General features: G+C 44.3%; 1 protein-coding gene across 1 annotated transcript in view; it reads right to left on the reverse strand.

Moving 5' to 3' along the window:
- The window catches only part of SPAG5 (sperm associated antigen 5), a 415,500-nt gene that overhangs the window by 374,608 nt on the left and 17,606 nt on the right, over positions 1–23,286 (reverse strand). Inside the window, exons 4-6 of the mRNA XM_069226180.1 lie at positions 20,256–22,735; positions 17,569–17,761; positions 10,386–10,505 (exon numbers count right to left, since the gene is read on the reverse strand). Coding sequence (XP_069082281.1) covers positions 10,386–10,505; positions 17,569–17,761; positions 20,256–22,735 — 2,793 coding nt within the window. The remainder of the gene's footprint in view (positions 1–10,385; positions 10,506–17,568; positions 17,762–20,255; positions 22,736–23,286) is intronic.

Raw genomic sequence — 23,286 nt, forward strand, 5'->3', positions numbered from 1 at the left:
TCACAGTGTTTCAAAAATAAAGGTACTTTATTATATGAACACTAAACTAGGTTACCAAAGGCAAACCCCCCTTCTGGAGGGAAGTACACACTAAATACTTACCTGTGTATATTAGGAAATAGCACAAAATAGCAAGCACCCTATAAAGAGGTTTAACCATATACTAAAAAAAGTGGAATGCGAGAATGGGTCCTCCACCAGAGGATCTGTATTAGTTAGCCAAGGACTGGGAGAGAGAGAGTGGAACCCCCCCAGCGAGTAGGAGAGCAGAGGTAAGTTACCTGGTCAACCCATAGGCTAACATGGGGACTCGCAAACTGAGTATTGCAAGAAAAAGATCAGGCAACCTGCAACAGAAGGGGACAGTGTCCAGTCCATGATTGAGTGTCCAGGTGGGGCAGGAGGTAATGCCCATCCTTCTGTGGGTGAAGATCTGGGTCGACGGTGGTGGATGAAGTCCAGCTGTTGAGTCCAGGAACCGCAGAGGAGTCCTTAAAGTCGCCTAGGAGCTATCGCTCGACAATCGCCAGATTGCAGACGGGTCAGGAGGACCACCAACAAGCACAAGCAAATGCACCTGGGGCTGTTGGAGATGTGCAGCGCTGAAGGGGACAAGCAAAGTCCTGGGGACTCGACCCTTGGAGGGGAGTCTGGGCTGACCTTAAGAAGACAGGAGAGTCAGCAGAAGCAGTCGGAGTCCCCACGAGCAACCGACTGGCAGCAGGCACAGTAACTCGCTGTGAGGCCCAGGCAGCGCACCTGAAGAGGAGCCCCATGTCGCTGAAGCAGCAGAGAAGAGACTGTCCTTGCAACTTGGAGCCAGAAGATCCCTCAGAGCAGGAGTTAACAAGCCTTGGTTGCTGCAACAGTCGCTGTGAACAGGGATTCTGTCCTGGAGGGAGAGGCAAGGACTCAGTCTCCCAAGTTGGACAGAAGGAAGAGAGAACCCAGAGGACCCCTCAGAACCACCACCTGTGTTGAAGAATCTTCGCAGGTCCAGTGGACAGCAGATCCCAGCAGACAGACTTCATTGCCTTAGGTGCCTGTAGATGCAGGGGATTGACTCCTTCATTCCAAGGGTGATTCCTTCTTCCTTCATTGGTGCAGCTAAAGTCTTGCCGACCCTAGAGGATGCACAGTTGTAGAAATGTTGCAAGTTGCTGACAGGAGCCGCTGAAACAATGTTGCGAGGAGAGGTTGTCAAGGTGTTGCAGTCTTGTTCGGTTCCTGTGAAGTACAGCAGTGGTTCCGGTGGCCAGGAGCAGAAGATGTTGCAGAGGAGTCCTGGTGGAGTCTAGCATGCCAAATCTGAGGACCCACCAGCATGGGAGTCCCTAAATAGCCCAAAAAGGGCCTGGGTCACTTTGCATGGTGACCACTTATTAGAGGGGGTCACCAATGTCATCTGCCTAACCTGACCAATCAAATGCTCCCAGATGCCTCTGCCAATCTTGGTTTCAACATGGCTGAATCAAGTGGCCACCTGAAGGAGCTCTGGGCACCACCCCTGGGGTGGTGATGGACAGGGGAGTAGTCACTCCCCTTTCTTTTGTACAGTTTCACACCAGAGCAGGGACCAGAGGTCCCTGGACTAATGGAAACTGGATTATGCAAGAAGGGCACCAAATGTGCCCTTCATAGCAAGCCGGTGGCATGGGGAGGCTACCCCTTCCCAGCCTTGTAACACCTATTTCCAAGGGAGAGGAGCTTGCACCTCTCTCCCACAAGAAATCCTTTGTTTTTGCCTTCCCCTGCTTGGGCTGGTCAAGCAGCAGGAGGGCAGAATCCTGTCTGAGGGGCTGCAGCAGCGTGGGCTGCTCGCAGACCCTGGAAGACTGGTAGGAGCAATACTGGGGGATCCTCTAAGGAGCCCCCAAAGTGCGTGGAATAATGCCAATACTGGGCATCAGTATTGGGGTACGATTCCTACATGTTTGATACCAAACATCGCAGGTTTGGAGTTATCATTTTGTAGGTGGACCAGTACATAGCTAAAATGGCTTCCCCACACTTACGAAGTCTGGGGAATTAGGACTGGAGTTCATAGAGGAACCTCTGCTCTTGCAGGGGTACCCACACACACACAGGGACCTGCACCCTGCCCTTAGGGCTGGAAGGGCCTACCACAGGGGTGACTTACAGTGACGGTGTAGTGACCAGCAGTGAAAGGGTGCATGCACCTTTTCATGCAGGCTGCAAACGGCAGGCCTGCAGATACCGTTTGCATGGGGTCCCATGGGTGGCATAATACCTGCTGCAGCCCATGGGGTACCCTGGTGTACCAGTGCCCTGAGTACCTAAGTACCATATTCTAGGGACTTACAGGGGTACACCAGTATGCCAATTGTGGGGTGTAAAGGGTACAAAGACAACACTGGGTTCCTGGTTAGCAGGATCCCAGTGGAAACAAGTGGGGGTAACTATACTTAAAAGAGGAACTTTCCTACAAGGGCCTTCAAGAGAGGGGAGATGTGGCCTTCCAGCTTTACAGTAGTAGTAGTCTGGCAGCAGAGTTCTGATTTTGTTGTAGTTTTTGGTAGAGGCCATTGGTGTAATCAAGTTTAGACAGTACAAGAGAGATAGTAGCGTTCACCTTATGTGTAAATCCTAGGTAGGGGAAAATGGGTTGCAGAGTTTTCATAGTAATGAAGCTTGATCTTGCTACCTTGTCCACTTGGGCATTCATTGATAATTTGGAGCCCATGGTAACTCCAAGGTTTCTTACTTTCTTAGACACTTTAGGACATGGCCCCAGGTCGTCAGGTCAGGGGCAGAGTGGGACATAATTTTTCCAATCACCACATTTCGAAGCATTCAATTTGAGGTGGCTCCATGTCATCCACTGATCAATGGCTCTGAGGCAACTGAAGATTTGAGTTTGTAATGTCTTTGGGGCTTTCCAGTTTAAGACGTATTTGTGTGTCATCTGCATAGTTATAGCATGTGAGTTGAATTTCATTGACCATTGACTTCATGTAGATGTTGAAAAGCAGCAGTGAGATGATAGAGCCTCCAAGGGGACCCCTGGTTTTGTAAAGTACGGTTTGGATAAGAAAGGAGTGTGGCTAACATTTGTCCTGTTTTGAAGGTAGGATGTCATCCAGTTGAGAGCAGTCCCCTCTATGCCAGCTTCATAGAGCCTTTGGATTAGAGTGTCCAGGTCCACTGTGCCAAAGGCAGCTGAAAGGGCCAGGAGAAGTAGTGCTGCGACCCTTTTCTGGTCTACTGTGATTTTAAGGTTATCCCAGATGGCAACGAGGGTAGATTCTGTGCTTCTTCCCGGATGGAATATTGTTTGGAATTCAAAAAGTAAGAAGTTATCTTCAATGAATTATGACAGCTGGGTGAATGGTGCTCTTTCTATCAGTTTGACCAGGAAAGGCCATTTGTAACAGGTGTGAAGTTGTTTAAGGCATGTGGTCCAGGTTTTTTTTCATTAATTATGGACATATGCATGCCTTTTTTTATTATTCTGGAAAGATTCCTGTAGTTAAACAATAATTTTTGTTACTGGTGTGGCAGCAGAGGTAGTCAAAAGAATGTTCCTGAAGATTTGAGGTCGACAAAAGTAGTCAGAAGGACAGCTGGCTGGCCTGCTTGCTTTGACCACATTCATACATTGACTTTGTGATAGTTGGTTGAAGGAATGGAGAGGCTGGGTAAGCATACTCTTGGAGGGGATTGTTGAAAATGGGTTGATACTGGTGTTTTTTCTTTGTTTTAAATAGGAGTCCAACATGCCTGCTTTGGTTGTGTAATGATTTGCCAGTTAATTAGTAAAATCTTGAGTCACAAAATGAACTCCTTCTGTGCACTTAGGTTTACGCAATTCTGTGAGAATTGTATAAAATTCTGTATTTGCACATTTATCATTTTGAATTCTGGCTGAATAGTACCTTTTTTTTTTTTATATATATATTTTGTTTTACCTTTTTTGATTGTTGACTTGTATATTCTGATAAGTTTATGCAGGTGAAGTTTGTCTTGATTGCTGCTTGTTTTGAGCCAGGTGCCTTGCAGCTTTGAAGTTTGTTGTTTCATCTTTTTTAGTTTTGCTTTCTTCAAAGGTGCTTGTTTTCTTTTGTCCCGTTTGTTGTTCTTATTGGTATTAGGATATTAAATGCTTCCTGGAGCCGCTATGCTAGACCTGACAGCCTTAGAGTGGGCATCCCCCAACTTTTTGCGTGCCTCCCTCCATTTTTCTGACCCTGTTTTTGCTGGTTTTAGGACACTAAAGTGCATGTGCTCTCTTCCCTAAACATGATAACATTGGTTCCTACCCAATTGGCATATTTAATTTACCTGTACGTCCCTAGTAAAGTGCACTACCTGTGCCCAGGGTCTGTAAATTAAATGCTACTAGTAGGCCTGCAGCACTGATTGTGCCATCCACATGACTAGCCTATTGACCAAGTATGATGTCTGCCATTGTAAGGCCTGCGTGTGCAGTTTCACTGCCACTTCGACTTGGCATTTAAAACTACTTGTCAAGCCTTGAACTCTCCTTTTTCTACATATAAGTCACCCCTATAGTAGGCCATAGGTAACCCATAAGACAGGGTGCTATGTAAGTAATGTATGTGTTTTACATGTCCTGGTAGTGAAAAACTCACCAATTTGTTTTCCACTACTGTGAGGCCTTCTCCTCAGACTAGCATTAGAAATGCCCTCATATACTTTTAAGTGGTAGATTCTGATCTGGGAGGAGTACCCCTGTCATGTTTAGTATTGCCAGAGTGGTAATAAAAAATCCAGCTTACTGGTGAAGTTGGAGTTAATATTATTATTTCAGAAATGCCATTTTTAGACAGTAGGCATTTGTCAGCACTTACTGCAATCTGTGCCGTACAGCCCTGTCTACAATCCACAACTGCTCTGTGTTGGTTGACAGCACCCCTTGTTGCATTCCACCCAATCAGTCACATCTGCTTACAAAGTTGGTCTACCTGGGTTGGAAGGGTGGAGGGGCTCTTTCTTACACTTTAAAGGCCAGTGGTCTGCCCTCACACAAAGGACTGATAACCCACCACCCTTAACAGGGATCCTGGCAGACAGAACTGGGCTGAAAGGGGAACCTGTGCACTTCAAAACCACTCTTTGAAGTTTCCCCTACTTCAGAGGGATTTTTGGATATATAAACTGGGTCTCTGACCCCACCAGACCATATTCTTTTGGACCTACAAATGGACTCCGTTACAGAGACTGCTTGGTTGCCCAAAGGACTCATCTGGACTGCTTTGCTGAAGTACTGCTTTCCTGCTTGGTACCCTGCTGCCTGGTGCTCCTGGCTCTGCTGGAAGGACTGTGCCCTTCTCCTAAAATGCTCTCCACGGGCTTGGATTGAGCTTGCCTCCTGTTTCTTAAGTCCCAGGCCAATAAAGACTTCACCCCTTCAGGAATCCTCGTGCATAAGAAAATCGACGCAACACCTGCAGAAATCAATGCAGCACCTGCATCGCAGCTGAAATTTGGCCGCATCACCTACCGGATCGACACAGTGCATGCTTCTTCTACCAGCGTGTCAAGGATTTTCAACGCATCATCCCTGAGCGTCAAAATATCCCCACATGGCAGTGAGGAACCAAGGCTGCGCTTCTGGAAATCAATGCATCACCTTGCAGTGTGGAAAGAAAACGCATTGTCTGTGCCAAGCCAGAAAATCTGACGCAGCGCTTTATTTTTCAACACATCTCCTCCTCTACGGCCCCCATGTATCGTTATTTTTGACGCATCCCAGGTACTCTGTGTTACAAGGATACAACCACTGTTTCTTAAGAACTGAGACTCTTTGGAGCCTTTACAAAATGATATTTCAACTGTGCTTATTGGATCTTTGTAGTTCCGATCTTATTTTATTCAGATAAATACTATCTATTTTTTCTAAACCTGTATGGTATATTTTTGTTGTGTTTTCACTGTGCTACTGTAGGAGTTATTGCACAAATACTTTACACATTGCCATCTAAGTTAAACCTGCCAGCTCTGTGCCAAGCTACCAGAGGGTGAGCACAGGATAATTTGGGTTGTGTTGTGACTTAACCTGACTAGGATTGTGGTCCCAACTTGGACAGGGTGCATACCTTTGCCAACTAGAGACCCATTTTCTAACACACTCATAACGTTTTTAAACTGGATAGTTTGTGCCACGGTCGATAGGTGGATACCCTTCGGTATGTTGATTTGTGGTGTTTCGAGTTGGAAAACTACCAGGTGGTGGTCCGACTATGTGACTGGAGTAATCCTTCGAAAGGTAGTTAGTTCTAGATTTGCAAATATGAAATCTAAGATATGCCCAGCGGTGTGTGTACGATCTGATGTATGTTAAATGTGTCTAGGCCAGTGGTGACAGTTATTTGTTGTGGCATTTTGGGTTTGTCAAACCATATGTTTAGGTCACCAAGGATGCATATGTTGGTGTGTAGCATCATAAGGTTTGGCACTGTCTAGAAAGGCATCTGGGAATGTTGGATTGCTAGGTGGTGGTCTGTAAAGAAGAAGGAAGTTACAGGAGGCGGCGTCTCGTCATGAGGCCCTCACAAACTTCTACAGAAATATCGTCAGCTTTGGTGACAGTAATTGCTTCCTTGAATAAAACAGCTAATCCATCTCCTCTTTTGCCTATGAGGATTTGTGTGACAGTTTGATACCCTGGAGGAATGGTGTAGGAAATGAGACTTCTTTTCAGATGTCCCCCCCCCAACTTTTTGCCCCCTTTAGAACAAGTAGATGCTGGTTTTCGACTTAACAGTACACGGAGACCTGCTAATCAGACATCAGTGCCAGTGTTCTTTCCTTTAAAGCAAGGTATATATGATTGTTTTACAATTGACACACTACTTTAGCACCCCTGTAAGGACCTAGTAAAAGTACCCCTGCGACCCAGGGCCTGGGTACTAAAGAGGGTCCCTAAGGGCTGCAGCATATTTTATGCCACCCTAAGGGACCCACACACAAATTGCACACAGCCTGCCATCGCAGACTGCGTCTCATAATGCAAGCCCCAAGTAAAAACAGGGTGCAAGTCCTGAGTGAATACACAACATGGCACACTCATTGTGCCAGTCACTGAATGTATTATATGTAAGTCACCCCTACAGCAAGCCTGAAGGGCACTAAGGCAAGGTGCATGATAATACAAGTGAGGACATGTCTGCATGAGCAGATGTGCCCCTGTGATGTCTAGTTCTATTTCTAGATATTACAAGTGACCGGGTAGCCATGTTAGAACATGTTCTGGACACTGGTCATCACGAGTGATTTAGCTGCATGATGGCTGTACGGAAAATAATGGTGAGTGTGAGATATCAAACACTTCGTCCTAATAAACCCACACTGATGCCAGTGTTAGATATATTATGACATAAACCCAGAAGGCACCTTGGAGGTGGCCCCTGACACCTAACAGACCTCTCGTGTGCTGGCTGACAGGTATCAACTAGCATGCAACCACAGATGGGTTTCTGGAGGTGGGAGCCCCGTTCTCAGAGGTCAGAAACAATGCCTGCTCTGGCAGGAGGTGTTATCACCTCACCCAGCAGGATGGCTATTAACAAGGCCATAACATAGCATAACAAGGCCATAACATAGCGTAACAAGGCCAGGGACTTCAAAGTCCCTGCCGCATTTGATATGGGACCGCAGCGTCCCCCAGACGAGAGAGAGGCAACCCCCTGCCCTGAGGCCCATTTGGCACCAAGATGGGTGGGGATATGAGCTGGTCAGAAGGTGTGTCACACTTACAAGCTGAGCACACCCCTAAGGTGGGCAGCCTGAAGAGAACATGAAAAACAGAATTCCATCACCTTGTGTGTGATGGAATTAGGCACTCTGGGACATGATGATGCCCAATCCCCATAGGAAGTGGTAATGTAGAGGGTGTAGTGACCCCAAGGGTAAGTAGCCCACTGGCTACTACCTTTCACTCCCTTTAACACCCTTAAATTGAGTATCTAGGGAACCCCTTGACACCAGAAAAACAGATCAAATCAACACTCGACTACTGCGAACCGAGAAAGAAAGAAGACAGACAGAAGAGAGTGAGAACGGAAGACCTGCACCAAAGGTTGGGGCAAAACCCTGCCAGGCTGCTTGCACTTTGACAATCACTGGACCAATTTCTCAAAGAGCTGGACATTCTCCCCCAAACTTGGAGAACTACCCATCACCTCAACAACCAGAAAAGATATCCCTTGGAGCAGAGGAGCTTCTACCCTGCATTTGCAGGCACCGTTTGGAAAGTCCTGTACTCGGTCATGTTGCCCATCGGGCCTTTTGAGGGAACAACGAGCCAAGACAGGATTGTTTGGAGCTCAGGAGGTCAGCCACACCACTTCACTTAAGTCCTGAGACGTTGACTTCTCCCAGAGTCTCTATGCACCTATACCTGGGGTACTGGACCCTAGCAGCAACCAAGGCTTGTTGGTGGTCCAGTTCAGACTCCAAAAGCACAGAACCAGACCTACCATTGAGGGACGTCAGGATCCACAAGGCCAGTCAGCATAGTGGCCCCCACTGCCCTGTTTCACCTCTTCACCAGTTCACCAAGACACAGAGTGAATCTCTGACCACCGCAACTTAAAGCTTTAAAACACCACTGCAACCGAGCCCCCCAGCCCAAATCCGAGGGAGGTGATGGTGCCAACAGAGCCCTGAGACCCTCAGAAGTTGAGCTCACCCGTGGGTTTGGCCAGATTGGTCCCCCTCTTTATGCAGGACCCAAGAATTGCAAAAATCTTCAGCAGTGTGACCCTGAGCCTCAAAGGACCACTGCACACGAGCCCCACAGCCCGAGTTCGAGTGGACCAATCGAGTCCCTGTGTGTCCAAGACCTGAACCCTCCTTTGGGTTCAGCAGGACTGGCCACCCAGTTCCCACTTACAGCCTCTTTTTCCCAGGACTATTTCCCATCAAAGTGAATAACGCACCTCTGCACCCGGACTCCCCAGAACCTCCCAAAGTGAACTTTTGGTGCTGCCTCGGACCTTGCCCTGTACTCAGCTTAACTCCCAAACCCTGGACCTGTATCTTATTGCTAAGTGACCCATAAGATAACATTACCACTTGAAGCCACAGTGTAAGTGTATTTTATGACTTAAATATTGATAACTCGAAAATTACTTATCTGATTACGAGGACCTTGGCGTCTCACTCTATATAAAAATCAACTTTATTTTTAGAAAATGGTGTTACATTTTTTTATGGAGTGTGTGCTTCACTTACTGGCTCTCTGTGTGCAATAAATGCTTAACACTATCCTCTGCTAAGCCTAACTGCTCACCCACACTACTACAAAAAAGAGCTATTAGGGTTATTATGTTAACCCCTGTCAGCCAAAAAGGGTCGTTGTGGAGAGTCTGCGTAGTGGCTCTAAATTGTGCAATGGATGAGAGGCAAATTAGATAGTGCTGCTGTGTTGGGGGTGTTTCTGGTGGGTGTTGTTGAAGATAAAAGATTTGGGAATAAAGACGAATTAGATCTGTTTTATTTGTGTAGTCATGAGGATGGGAGTGGGTGATTTTTCTACTTTGTGATGCAATATAGAATGAAGGTGTGTGTGGGTGATATTTGGATGTGATGGTGTGTCATGTTTTGTTTTTGTGGAGCAGCGAGATGAGATATTGATGTAGTGAAGTTCTGTAAAGGATTTGGATGTGAAGAATTGTTAGTAAGTGGAAGATGAGTGGTAAAGGGAGTGGTAATTTGCATTGGAAGAGAGTATGTGGTGTGTGAGGGGATGGACGGGTTATGAGCATTTGTGTTAGATTTGGTAGCAGGAAGAGGAAATATGTGTGGTGGATGGGAGTGTAAGGATTGTTTCGTTGTGTGTTTTGGTAGAAAGAGGTGGATGCTGTGTTTGGTGGTTGATATGAGAGGGTTACGTATAGATTTGGTGGTGATGTAAAGGGGTCTGTTAGGAGTAGGTAGATGGTAGAGCTGCTGTTTTGTATGAATAGAAAGTGTGTGTTTGTAGGGATTAAGGTTATGTATAGTGCATATTTGTGTTGTGTTGGTGATGTGTGGATTTGATAGTGATATAGGGCAGAGTGGTGGTTTGTGAGAGAGTGAAGGAGCCATTGTGTGGCACTTGGTGCAAATAACATTTTTGAAAAACACCTCACAGAGGTGGAAAGCTTTCACTGCCTCCCCAAATTAATTTTTAAGACTTAAACAACTGGACTTTAAATGAAGGGCACAATCAGTAAGAATGAGCATGACAATTTAAACTGAAAAGTTGGCTATGTGTATGAAGGGTTAGTGTATCTACTAAGGGATTGCTTCAATTGATGACCGATGTGTAGGTGCAGGGCAGCATAAGCAAAGGTTGGGAAATGGTAGCACAAGAGTAGTGTGGCAATCAGGATACCATGCATGTTTCAGAATCATACCAGGATGCTGGATGCCTTTCGAAGATCTGTACTAAGCTGCACCTCCTCAGATTGACTCTGTTGTAGGCACTGCAATCGCCCCATCGCCCTCACATACAGATTATAATAATGTTGCTGCTCCTGGAAAGCACAAGACATTTGCTTAAGACATCAGTTTTAACCATTTATTTGATGCAGCAATTATTCATCTTCATATGCAATTGATACAGGCAATTTACTATTAGCCAAGTGCAAATTGTTCAACAATGGTCACGACAGTTCTTAACAAAAGGAATAATTTACTTAAGAGTGCAGTTTACAACCATTGCGTATCTTGATTATGTTTAATTTACAGTCTACAACCATCTTGCCCCATTTCTATCAGGGAGTGCAAGACCCCCGGATCACAGGATGCTTCACACACTACACCCAACATATTCACTTCAATTAGACCAAAGCCCCTTGGGTAGCCAACCATCCAACTGATTAACATAACCCCCTGGAAACAAAGTAGAAATCCGGAAGATTACCCATGGTGCTCGTTATTAAGGAACTTTAAGAGGCCAACTGGAAACCTTAAAATTTGAGACAAACCAACAGCATTGGAACTTACAGTACATTTGGACAAAATTGACTAGGCAATCATTACTTTATGTAAATTTGTCTCACTGACCAACAAAAGACTGAGATCGGTTGGTGTACACTTGCACTCTTTGGAAGAATTGTTTGGTTTAAAACAGTGTTTAGGGTGTTAGCTGAATCCTTTAAAAGCACCCTCAAGCAGAGTTCCCAAGTTTAGAACTTTTCAAGCCCAACACAGATAAATCCTCTGAAAGAGATAGCTTCAGATTTAAGCACTTAAAAAATAACTTAAAATAAGAAGTGGAAAGTTAAACGTGAACTAAGATGTAAGCGCTAATTTGGAAAGAAAAGCTTTCATGTGGGAGATATCATTATTTGTTCCATACCGCAATTTAATGATTTATTATCCATATCCTTCCGCCTTTGGATTTCGATCACCAAAACGTGACAGGTGCTCAAAAACACAAATAGGATGCAGAACTAGACTTTTTGCCTAGGGCACCATGACAACTAGCACACAGCAAAAACAAAAAGTGCCCTCTGAGCTTCAGATCTTCAAGTCTCGCAAGTATCAATAATCTCAAGAATCTAGACTATCATGCCTCTCCAACACCTTCTATTCCGACCGAGCTTGAGAATTTGAGAAGGTTAAGACTCAGGAAGCCTTTGGCCCAGTCCATATGGAGTCCAGAGAATCTATGTGCACTGCAGGTTTTTGGTTATTACTGTTCTAATTCACTGAGACTCACACGAGAAAGTGCATTTGGGAAATGGAGAATGAATAACATTTAAAGAGGTCTGACCAAAAGAAAATGCCTCAAAAGACTGAAGCTTCAGGATTTATTTTCTTAGTGGCATTTGTATATGCCAGTATGGGCTTGTAGCAATGTCGACTATTCTGGGATGCCTACAATACAATTATCAAAAATAGGAGTATGAGTCGCCTAATTATACCTTGGTGGATTCTGTTATGGTCATAATTTTATTAATCATGTAGTTGTGGGATTAAAAGATTCGTGTATGTGTGGCTACAGGGTTTTGTTGACTGTTTCTTGTATCTGTTTCTCATCTTCAGGGCAGCAGCAAAAAAGGAGTACGTTGCAGCGTACATTTTAGTGGTGAGCCTTTATCTGTAAGCGCTATCTTTAGTTTCAGAGTAACATTTGTGGAGGATGTGCTCAATTCTGTAGCCATCTGTGGAGCAGTTGTCCAGTTCCTGGAAGCCACCTTTTATGTGCTGTATCCAGTTTTAGGGCCTATTTCTGTCATGTTATGGTTCCATTCTTATTCCCTCTGTCCAGTTCTGGAAGATACATCTAGCTATTCGTATCAAGTTCTGGAGGCCATATCTGGCATAGTGTTTTCGGTCCTGGAGGCCACTTCTATTGTTTTGTGTCAAGACCTGAAGGCTACATCCAAATTCTCTAAAACTTTATAAAATATTCGGATCCACAGAGGAAATTTATTTTCAAATAAAACAAACAATACATAATCAATTATTTTAAAACATGATCGTTTCACATACTAAAACAGTGAAACAAAACTATACCAGCGGAAACCAAAGAAGAAGTTCACAGTTGCTTCCATTCATTTGCAACTGGCAACAACTTGCACATTTTCACAAGCAAATTCCGACTTCTCCATAGGAAAACGAAGAACTCTTACACTGCTTTACTAAGCAGTATGTCACTCAGCACATGTTCACTCTGTGTAATACAAGCATGGCATCCAAGGCTGGCAAAATCGGTTTGTGGGGCAGCCCTGTAACTCTTTATTAGATGATGTGGAAAAGCAGCAGGAAATTGATCTGGCTAAGCATCTCGTACATGTGTGCTTGCTCTAGTCCTCGGGAGGAGTGACTAAACTAGTTCTACTTAAACGAGCTACTCTCTTTGCTGAGCGCAAAAGGAAGGGAAGCAATCGACAGTGACGAGCAGAGACAGGTCTGGCACGGAAAATGACCTCATAGTGGCATCCTCAATCCCTCGGGGTACTCAGTCTTACGGCCCGAGAAAGGGGGTGGTGGGAGTGCACATGCTCACCGCCACAGGGCACTTACAATCCAGCATGGACTGACACAAGTACCACTGGGTTTGTACAAGTGACCCTTGGCACCGCTGCTACGGAGGATCTCACTCTGTACAATACTTCAGGGGCTCCTATATGTTATGTAAAATACCCCTTTTGAGTGTCAAATGTTTTTGCTTAACAACAAAATCTACATATCATTCCATGAAATGAAGGAATGCCTATGCTTTGACGTGAATACTGCCTCACACCACATTTGCAAATGTTAACGAGCATCTCAGTGGGCAGAGGTGAATAAATGAGTGTTATTTTCCTTTGACGGAACATTGTCTCGGAGTAGATAGTGTTGGAGAAAGAGACATCTGTTATTTCCACAGGGTAAAAGGCCACCACTAGGCCCCGTATGGTATAAGAGCTGTTGCCTGTAAATGGACTACTGGGATGGGGAGGAAAGGCATGTTTACAGGAGAGACAAACCTTCTGAAAAGAAGCAGAATGGGAAGTCACACCCTATCTAAATAAACAAAATCAGTGTCTCTGAGATGGCAATACTGGATGTGGCTAAAAACTTCGGCCAATTAAAAAGACTCATCTCAACCGGCCCTTATTCTACAGATACCTCTCATCCACTGGCTATGTATTCAAACTAATTTGGTACTGATACTAGACCTCTTGCTGTAATAAGCCTGCATCCTTCTTGTACGCATTTTAAGGGGTCTTATTTCACAAGTGTACAAAACCCTTTTTGTATGTGTATGAAAGATATTCTATAAATGATGCTCAGGTCTGCACAGAAACGGGGCAGTCAGAAAACCCCAGGAACAAGAACAAGAACTTTTTGTAAGCATGGATGTGCATATGGCAACTGGGAAGGATGTGCAAAAATTGAGTGCTCCTTAAGAAGTCTGAACAAACCTGGACGGCCAGCACATATTTTTCAGGGTCAAGTACACCATGTTTCGTTTTATGTTTATTTTCTCCAGTGCATAAGTAGGTCCAACCCCCTTCAACACAAACCCATTCGCTGCTGTTTCCAGTACCACACCATGGATCTGTGAAAAAAATACTACCTGCCACTAAGGCAGGGTTTGTCTCTGTATGTACAAGTGTTCTAAAGGGCCCCTTTTGCGATGGTTACCCCCACTTTTTTGCTGTCAGATGCTGTGTTTTTTTTTGTTTTTTTTAACTGTTAGTGTACTGAGGCCTGCTAACCAGACCCCAGTACCAATGCTCTCTCCCTTAAAGTATATGTTGAATGGCATAGGCCAATAAGCAAGCACCCTACCACCCCTGTAAGTCCCTAGTAACTGGTACCCCAGGCAAGGATGGTAAGGAGGGGTCAGCAGGGCTGCAGCACTTATTGTGCCACCATGAGTGACCCAAGCAAAATAGAGGTTGCAGAGCTGCCATGTCAGCCTGCACGATCAGCTTGCTGCTCGAGTGAGACTCTGCCTGCACCAGGCATAGGCAGAGTCCCTGTTACTGAATATGGTCAGGTCAGTCACCCAAAAGGTAGGCCCCCTCTAGACCAGGGAGCAGGGTGTACTGTTCCATGAGTGAGGACATTATGCACCCGTGCCTGCATTTAAACTGCAATGCTGGCCCAAGTAACCTGGGGTCCATTGGATAACATGGGCTGGCACCTGACCACTGCTCAGATGTCCAGCTTTGCAAAGGCCCGGCCAAATCCGGTCATGTTTGATATCAAACACTGTGCTTTTTCACCCTGAACATGATGCCCATGCTTTGGATTAAAAAGCAGATGTCCAGGTGGCACCCTTAGAGGGTGCCCACCAAGTTACAAAGTTCTGTAATGTTTTGGCTGGCTCTCCTGAGCAGCTGCCGCCACAGACAAAAGTCTGACCTCCTGCTGATGGTGCTAGCACCTTGACAGGATATAAGACGAAGGGTCTGGGTAGAAAGGAGGTCACAACTCCTCCCTCACAGGCTGACTACTGAGATTAGCATCAGGGCGGTGAGCCTCAAAGACTTTCCCCACTTTTAATGTGCAGAGAAAGACTCCCCTGATTGGTGGCACCAGTCTCCTGTAAACTGCAGGAGTAAAGGTGGGCTGAGGGACTCCGACCCGACAGGCTCGGAGTGCCTGAGCCTAAAGAAACTTAGGGCCTGATTTATGAAAAGTTAGCGCCACTTTTATGTAATTTTTTAATGCAAAAGCAGCACAAACGTACACTTATATTTTGTAAGTTTTGCCACATTTGCATCAAAAAATGATGTAAAGGCAGCCCGCATTTTCTATAAGTGCCAAGTTTCAAGCCTCCACTCCCTGCCAAACAACCTCCAGCAAGCCCATGGACCACCCTTGCAGCTACCAAGGCTTGTCTGTCCCCTGCACGGAAACCAACGGCCATGCGACGTTCAACAGCTCCAGGGCACCCCCCAGCAGAGAGACCAACGTCACCAGTGACCCCTCTCCTGTGGAACTGCCACCTGAACAGCGTAACTTTGACTGGAGCAGCAAAGCAGCTTTGGCACTACCAGCCCGTGACTGACAGCTAGGAACTAACTTGGCACCCGGAGCAACCGGACGAGGTGGTTAAGACTCAAGCGTCGATTCCTGATCCTGGCCCCACCAAAGCCCTCTACATCTGAAGGGTAGCGTGTGACACCACCCCAAGTCCAGTTTTGCAATGGAGTGCAAAACACACCTGCCACTGCTGACCGTTCAGTACCAACAACAGCCAAGTCACATCTGCAACCAGACTCCCTGGGCAAGGTAACAAAAGTCTGACTGCTGAATCTTGGTCTAGGTCCCCGCAGAACCTTAAGTTCCTGTGGGTTCGCCGGAACTCACCCTTCAAGTGCCCAAGTGCACACTGCTATTTTCCCCTTTGACTTCAATGGAATCCCTTTAAACCCATAAAGTACTGTATTCTTCAAAGACTTAAAAATTCACAATTCTAGTTGTACAAAAGCTACAAAGTTAGTTTTGGTGTCTAAATTAAGATTAAAATCTAATCTATTTTTCTAAATTGGTGAGAGATTTCTGTTGAGTCGTGTCATTTACATATTGTTCATGTTGATAATGTGGAGTGCTTTACACATGTTCCTCTTAGTAGCCTGACTGCTCTTTGCCACACTACCAGGGCTGAACTAGGGTTTGCTGAAAGTGAAACAGAGGTCCACTACTGGGCATTGTGCTGGTATTCCATAGTAAGACTACCTAGTCATACCATATAACCTTCACCTTGCTACAACAAGTTGTTCAAATATATATGATTAATGCAAAGGCTTCACTATTAGGACTAGACTTCCAAGGAAATGCAGTGAGCTTGCATTACTGACAGTGTTTCCAGTATACAAATATGTATGCAAAATATAACAGTTTGAAGCCATTTCTAATGCTGCTAGAATGCTCTCCGATTACATGCAAATGCATAATTTAGGATGATAGCAATATTGGTAATTGTTGGCTTTTAAAATAAAATGTATACAAAAATGCAATTTCAAAAGAATGTTTTTCTAAACTATTGTGCACGTTTAAATACCTTTCATCTGTGACATCACCCCGCAAAACATGTTTGGTGCATGCCATATTTCCAAAATTTTGTAATATTAATAATGGAGAATCGGTACAAAATCATTGTGATCAACATGAAAATAAATTATGGGACAGATTCTCAAAGAAAGTCACAAAGGTTTAACTCCAGATACGGTGCACTCACAGGTGTTTACAGAAATAGGTCTAGAAACTGTACCTCTAGAAAAACATGTGTGAATTCCATGATCGCAAGTATACACTCACATATTTGTTAATGTGAAAATCTGCTGAGCAATTTCAAGTTCCCTTTCCCTACATCCACTTTCCTCCCCCACGCCCCTTAAACACAAAGTGAAAAAAGTTTTGCTCATGCGCTTGTCAGGAGTACATTTCCAACCTTTTCCAGTTGAGTGAGGAGTTGGAGAACGCCCTTACACGTTAGTTTGCAGCTGTGTGTGGAAAACTCTCGGGGTATTCCAAGGATGGATCTACCACTACCTGCCTATTTTGAGGCCCCTGTATGTAGATTTGCCGAAAAGCTTTAAAATGAAAGCCTTACAAAAGCCCACATCTTGACAGATTAGGAGCCTCAGCATAATCAGAGAGGCTATTATCGGAGCTCAAATATATGCAAAATGCTGCCAATGCCTCAAAAGCGTGGCACCAAAAGGGAGACGTGGATTTTTAAGGGACAGAATTTCTGAAGCATCGTCTTCTTGAAAAGGGAGGTCTTTTTTTATAATAATACATCCCTGGCTTTTGATTAAATTGTGTTGATCTATTCTATTTCCCTAACCCCTTGGGAGCCTTTGAGAGTTGTATGAAAGAACATGGCACAGCCACTAAGAGATTTCTCCAGACTGGTATGCTGAGAACGGTGTTATTCTGACAGTGCTGAATGCATACTGGTTGTTTTACGAGATGAAAACTGCACCAATAAAATATTTTTTACACATGGAACTTCTTTTTTGCACAGCTTTCTCCAACTTTGCCCCATTTTCTTTTCACACCAATACAAAAATTTACCCAAATCACTGCAGGCAGAACTAGGACAAATTTAATAGAAAGTCAAGATTCAATTTATCTCTTTACCTCAGATATGTGGATGACATCTGTTTGGATACAAGCCTCTCTTTGTTCTGATGGGCCTAGACAGGAAGACAAGACCCGGTTTTGCTGCCAGTCTTGAAGCTGGCGGGAAAGTACCTCAATCACGGTTAGAGTGTTCTCTAGACGATTCTCCAACTCCTGTCGAGGGACAGTGCTCAAACGTTCCCGCGAAAAACTAGAAAGAATCCAGAGAATTTAGATCTGAGAAGAATTTGGAACACATTCCTAAAACCAAGTAAATTCAAACAAATGTGAGTTGATTTCATGTTTAGTTCTCAAACTAGCTCGTTGCTCCCTCTTCTCAACCGAAGTGGTGTGCAAATTAATTTGACAGTGGCCCCTTGAACCTCTAGACATTTGCAGGCCTGGAAATCTTGAGTCAGTTGTTAGTGACCTGGAGCTTTGGTGCGATTTTGTTATATACTAAAAAGAATCAAGCTCCTTCTGCAGTCTCAGCATGGAAATGCAATGCTAAAGTTGTGTGTATGATTTCAGTAATCCTTAGGTTTATGTGGGCAGTTGGCCTAGTTCTGAAATAGTTTGTGTTTTATCACATGAATGACTGACTCTCTTTTACCGGTCTCTAAAATATTGGTAGGTCAGGGAGGCAGTAGGTCACATATCTGCTTACTCATGTCATATGAGAACCTGTTGCCAGTTCCAGCTTGTTAGCCAGCAATATTTAAAATGTGGAGTCCATGGAACGAATTCACACTTCTAAAAGGTAAAAAACAAACTTAAGTACTAGAAGGAGGCTAAAATTCCTAGACCTTCTGAGGGTGGCACTCACTTGTGTCTGAAAGAGAGCAAATTTGGAAAGCACCCAATCACACATCAGCTTTATCACTGGCAAGACTGAGGAAAAGTCTGTTGCATGCTATGATCACCTTAAGGGTGCACCAGAATCAGCTGAAGGACAGATTTTTCTTCAGAATGTCTTGTTTAGATTCAGTCACATCTCAATGAAAGCTCAGTAATCCTAGGCAGTCGTATGCCAGGACTGCTTTTGAGCACTGCATTCGGGATGTGAATGGCACAGAATCAGTTCCATCAATCTTGCATCTAAATGGGTGATTGGGTTGGTGAATTAGTCATGGTCCAAAAGCACTCATTTTACTGACGGTCTCTGCTCCATCAATACTGAATCACTCAATGAAACGCAGCAAACATAAAAACACTTAACAGTCATATATTTAGAGTGCTTGTTTACCAGGAAGAGTCCCTTGGCACTAGTGACAGAGTGGATGTTTACAGATTACAACTCAATGACACTCATTTGATCAGCCTCAAAATGATCAATAGTTGAGCAGACTCCTGGAACCAGTGTTTCATGAGTCCACTTAACCCTCAGCAACGGCTTCATGCAATAATTTTGACGTATTAAAAACATGTTACATACAATGTATTGTGTGGAGACCTGATTGGTCCAGTAACTAAGAAGCTACTCGACCTGTAGATCTAGGGTAATCTGTTAAATTATTAGGCCCTGCAATCACGCTCCTACACAGAGCTGGAATTTGTATTCTAGAGTTTGAAGGTCCGAACATCAAGTACTAATGTGAAAATACTTTACATGTTTACCATATCATGCACTCCCTTATGTGCTCTTGAACTTCACACCACCCTACTCATTACCTCACTTGCCCTTCTGCCCCTCATTGCCTGCTAAACAACTTAAGGTGGGCTAATCAAAATACATTATGACTTCATCTGGTAAAATACTCACATTTTATGTACGCCCACGCTAGGCAAAAGCCGCATTCCCTCTAGGCTAATCCTTCTTTTCACTTTTCTGATACCAATTCTCATGTCCTCCGTGAGTGTGCGGAGATATGCTCATGGTGTCAGAAAGGGTGAGCATTGGCTATAGCACCATGAGCAACGATCATTAAATTGCTTATTAAATAGCACCCATTATTTACAACGGATTCGAAATCACAAAAACAGTGGTATTAAGCAACATGAACAAAGCAAAATATTATAGAAAAAGAACTTGTTGGAGTTGTAGATAAACAAAAGCAGTAAATTATAACCTGCCAATTTAGCTGGAAACAAACCAGCCATATCAGTAATGCAAGATTTATCCCCGGGTGATATGCATATAGGTGTGCTTGTTGAGAAAGTGCACAAAGAGTGCGGTGTTGCATTAATTACTATAACCTCTGTTTAGAGACAACAAAACTGACACTTTCGACTGTGGATGCATGAGATACAAATGTAAATTGATGCTGGCAGTTTCATTACTATGCATGCGTCACTTTTGCACCTTCTAAGGAACAATAGCACCAACAATGTACTCAAAACCGTAAATCATCCATCATCATACTTAAGCCTACAGCGAACATAAATTACTGGGAATTCTGAGGTATTATATTAAGCAGTATACATTTTTACAGCATTTAATTGGTTATTGTGGACTTTTTTCCTACAAGAAAAGAAAGCAACTCTATGCTTTATGGGCAAACATTTTGGCTGTGGGATACTGAATATTTTGATACAAGGCCAGAACTTGCTACCGCATATTTAGAAGTGCCTAATGCACCTGTCACGACACCGATACCAAGCACCACACCATGCAATAGTGTAAACATCAATAGCTGTGCCTGAAAAGAACTATTTTATAAAAACAAAAAACACACTAAAGCATGGGCTTGCATTCAGGAACTTACTTCCAGAGTAGGGAATCAGTTACAACTCCACTGTCTTGCGTGCAGGGTTTCCGCCTTCCCGCAAGGCTGGCAAAACTGGCCGAGGTATTCATGCTCTGATCCACAATCATGATTGGGGTCATCCATGTGGCAGCACTGGAGCGGGAAATGGGAGTTACATTTGTACCAACCTCTTGTTGAGGGACAGGAGACCACTCCAATTGCCCAAAGATCTCACTTGCAGAAATGTTCATGCTTTTCTCCAGCAGGTCTAAGGGCGTGAGCCAGGTGAATAAAGCAGATGTGGAAACTGGTGTCCTACTGGTGTTGGCTTCTTGCTCAGAAACTGATAATGAGATACTTTGACGCATACCAGTTAATTTTGAATCAGGATTCACACTCTTCTCAGGTAAATTAAAAGTGGAATCTCCGGTCACAGCACAAGGACTCAACAAATGTCTGCTACTTTCCAACTGGGAAGACAATGGCGTTGATGGTGGTTCTAGGTTAGATGGCTTCTCTCCAATACCCGAAGGTAGCAAACCACTGTGCAAACCATTCTCTTCTGCCATTAACATCCCAGTACCCTCTGCAGTACACAAACCACCTATCGATCTAGCAACTGTTTCAGCTTTTGACTTAATGCCCGAGGAGGCTACATTCCATGACTTGGTTGGCGAAACAGAAGTTTCATAGGGTGTGGCTTGAGAAAGGATGCTGTGCTCCAACCCATTCTCACTAATAAAACGCTCTAAGCTAGCATTCATGTCCCACTCGGTGAGTTGCAGCACAGTTTCGACCTCTGGAGGAAGAGTATTTTGCGGGCAATGCGATTCTGGACCCAGAGTTTGCTTTTTACTAGGCACCATAGCAGCGTTTTCAATGAAACGGCCATGACTGCAACTCATCTTCCTTACAGAACTTCTGTGATTTTCACAGACAGTGGAGACCTGAACAAGTTTCTGCTCACTGCAGCCTGAGGGCTCCATAACCGTCTGACTGCTATCAAATTCCACCCCAAGTATATCATCTTTTGAAGCGCCAGTTAGGAGTGGGACATCTTTCTCCTCTTGCCCACTATTAAGGAGGAGGTCTCCATTCGCATGCAAGGGTAGTATCCCGCCATTTACCATGCTGCTACTGAACTTCAGTGACCTTCTGTCCATCCCAGAACAGAAGGGCAAAGAATCATTGTCATTTATGATCTTCAAGGCTGGTGTCCTTTCGCTAATAATGGCATTCAGTGGTGAGCATTCTGGATCCCCCCTACCACTGGGCTCAAGTGCACTCTCATCTTGAATGTTATTCAAGGACTGTGCACATCCCACAATATATGCACTTAGCACCTCTTCCTGACATGTAAGTCTACCCACAGTTAGTGCATCCCGGTTCTCCCCCTGAAAGATGGGCTCCTGATTTGTCACAGATAAAATTGCACCTAGCAACTGGTCTTGATTCCTCCCAGTCATGGCTCCAGGAGGCCCAGTGCCTATTATGCCAACAGAGCCACTACTCTGGTGCAATTTATTTGTTGAAGAAAGCAAGGGAAGATCAGGGCATAGGCAAACAGAATTTCTGGGTGGAGTGTGTGGAAGCCCCTCCCCACTGCCTGGCTCATAGCAATGATGCAGGATCGGTTCTACCTTAAATGGAACAGGCAAGGGTCCTTTGCTTCCTTTCTCACAAAGGAAAACTCTTCCTTTTTCATTTGCCTCAAGGACTTGATGATTTAATATGGCTGCTGATTGACGAGGTTCAGTTTCAGCAGCAGTTATTCGTCTCCTTTCAGGGTCAAGAGAACCATGTTCGTTTTTGAGCGGGCTATCGGCAGAAACATCACATTGAAACACCTGTTTGTATTTGCTTTCCACGGAAGGTGTAGCTGCAGATTCGATGGCAGTAGAGGAATTTGCATTGGGACACTGGTTTTCTAAATCAAAGATCGAAAGTTCCTTTTCTCCTCTAGGTAATGAAACTGCAGCAGCAGTGTCTAAATGTGAGTATGTCATCACTGTCTCCTGGCGTTCCATAGACTCAACAACAGCACTCTCATCTGGACACAGCCCTGTCAAGATGCATTTACCAAGGTCCTTGGGTTGCAGGTGGGACTCACTGGTTTCTGGCACTTCTAATGGAAGGACTAAGGATTTGTGCTGCGTTAAATTAGAGGCGAACTCTCCTTTTTGTGTTACAATACGCTTATGATCCTTGGGTGTGTTCCTTGTGAAGTAGGAGTAAAGGCCTATGCTTTCCACATCATCTGACACAAAAGGTTCACCTTCTGAAGCCACCTCGTTTATACTGGGCTCTACAACAACAAAGGGAAGGAGAGCATTACTAAGTGTCTGTAACGGGAGACACATGTTTTCTGTGCCAGTCTCCGTGATGGTACTGGTGAAAGGCAAGTGGGAGCCCAATTTGCCCTGTGTTCCAAGCATCTGCTGAGGCTGAGTATCAGCCCAAATACTGTCTGGCGTCCCCATCTCGGAAACATGAGCCATCTGTAAAAAGAAAATGAATAAATAATTACAATAATAAATTAATTAAAATAAAACCCATCAATTATATTAAATGCAATTAGGAAAGGACTGAAAAGGAGTGTAAGCAACTATACGAAACGACTAGAAAACAAAATCAATTAATATGTAATCAGTACGGAAAATAAATATATATTGCTAAACAGTCTATTTTACGATTAGGTGATTCAGGAAAACAACACTTTGGACCTATATCCTGAAGTCTCTGTTAAGGGACTTAAATGAGCGGTTTACAAATAGCTCGAAAGAATACATCACCCATCAATTATCATCAGAAAGAAAAAAGCACTTTATTTCACCCCCAAAGCTCGCTGGAGGGATAAGGCCCCAAAGCCAGAGACATTGGTCTATCGTACAGAGAGATGATTCAGTTGGCCACTTCGGTCCACCTAAATTATGTGACCCTCCTCTAAAGGCTACCATGAGTTGTGAGGAAAATCAACAAGTGTGCAGAGGCATATAAAGACAGCTTTAGCCCTGCAGCTTGAGGCAACTCATAATAGCATGTTAGAAGG

This window comes from Pleurodeles waltl, chromosome 3_1 (assembly GCF_031143425.1).
Source record: "Pleurodeles waltl isolate 20211129_DDA chromosome 3_1, aPleWal1.hap1.20221129, whole genome shotgun sequence".
NCBI classification, from domain to species: Eukaryota; Metazoa; Chordata; class Amphibia; order Caudata; family Salamandridae; genus Pleurodeles; species Pleurodeles waltl.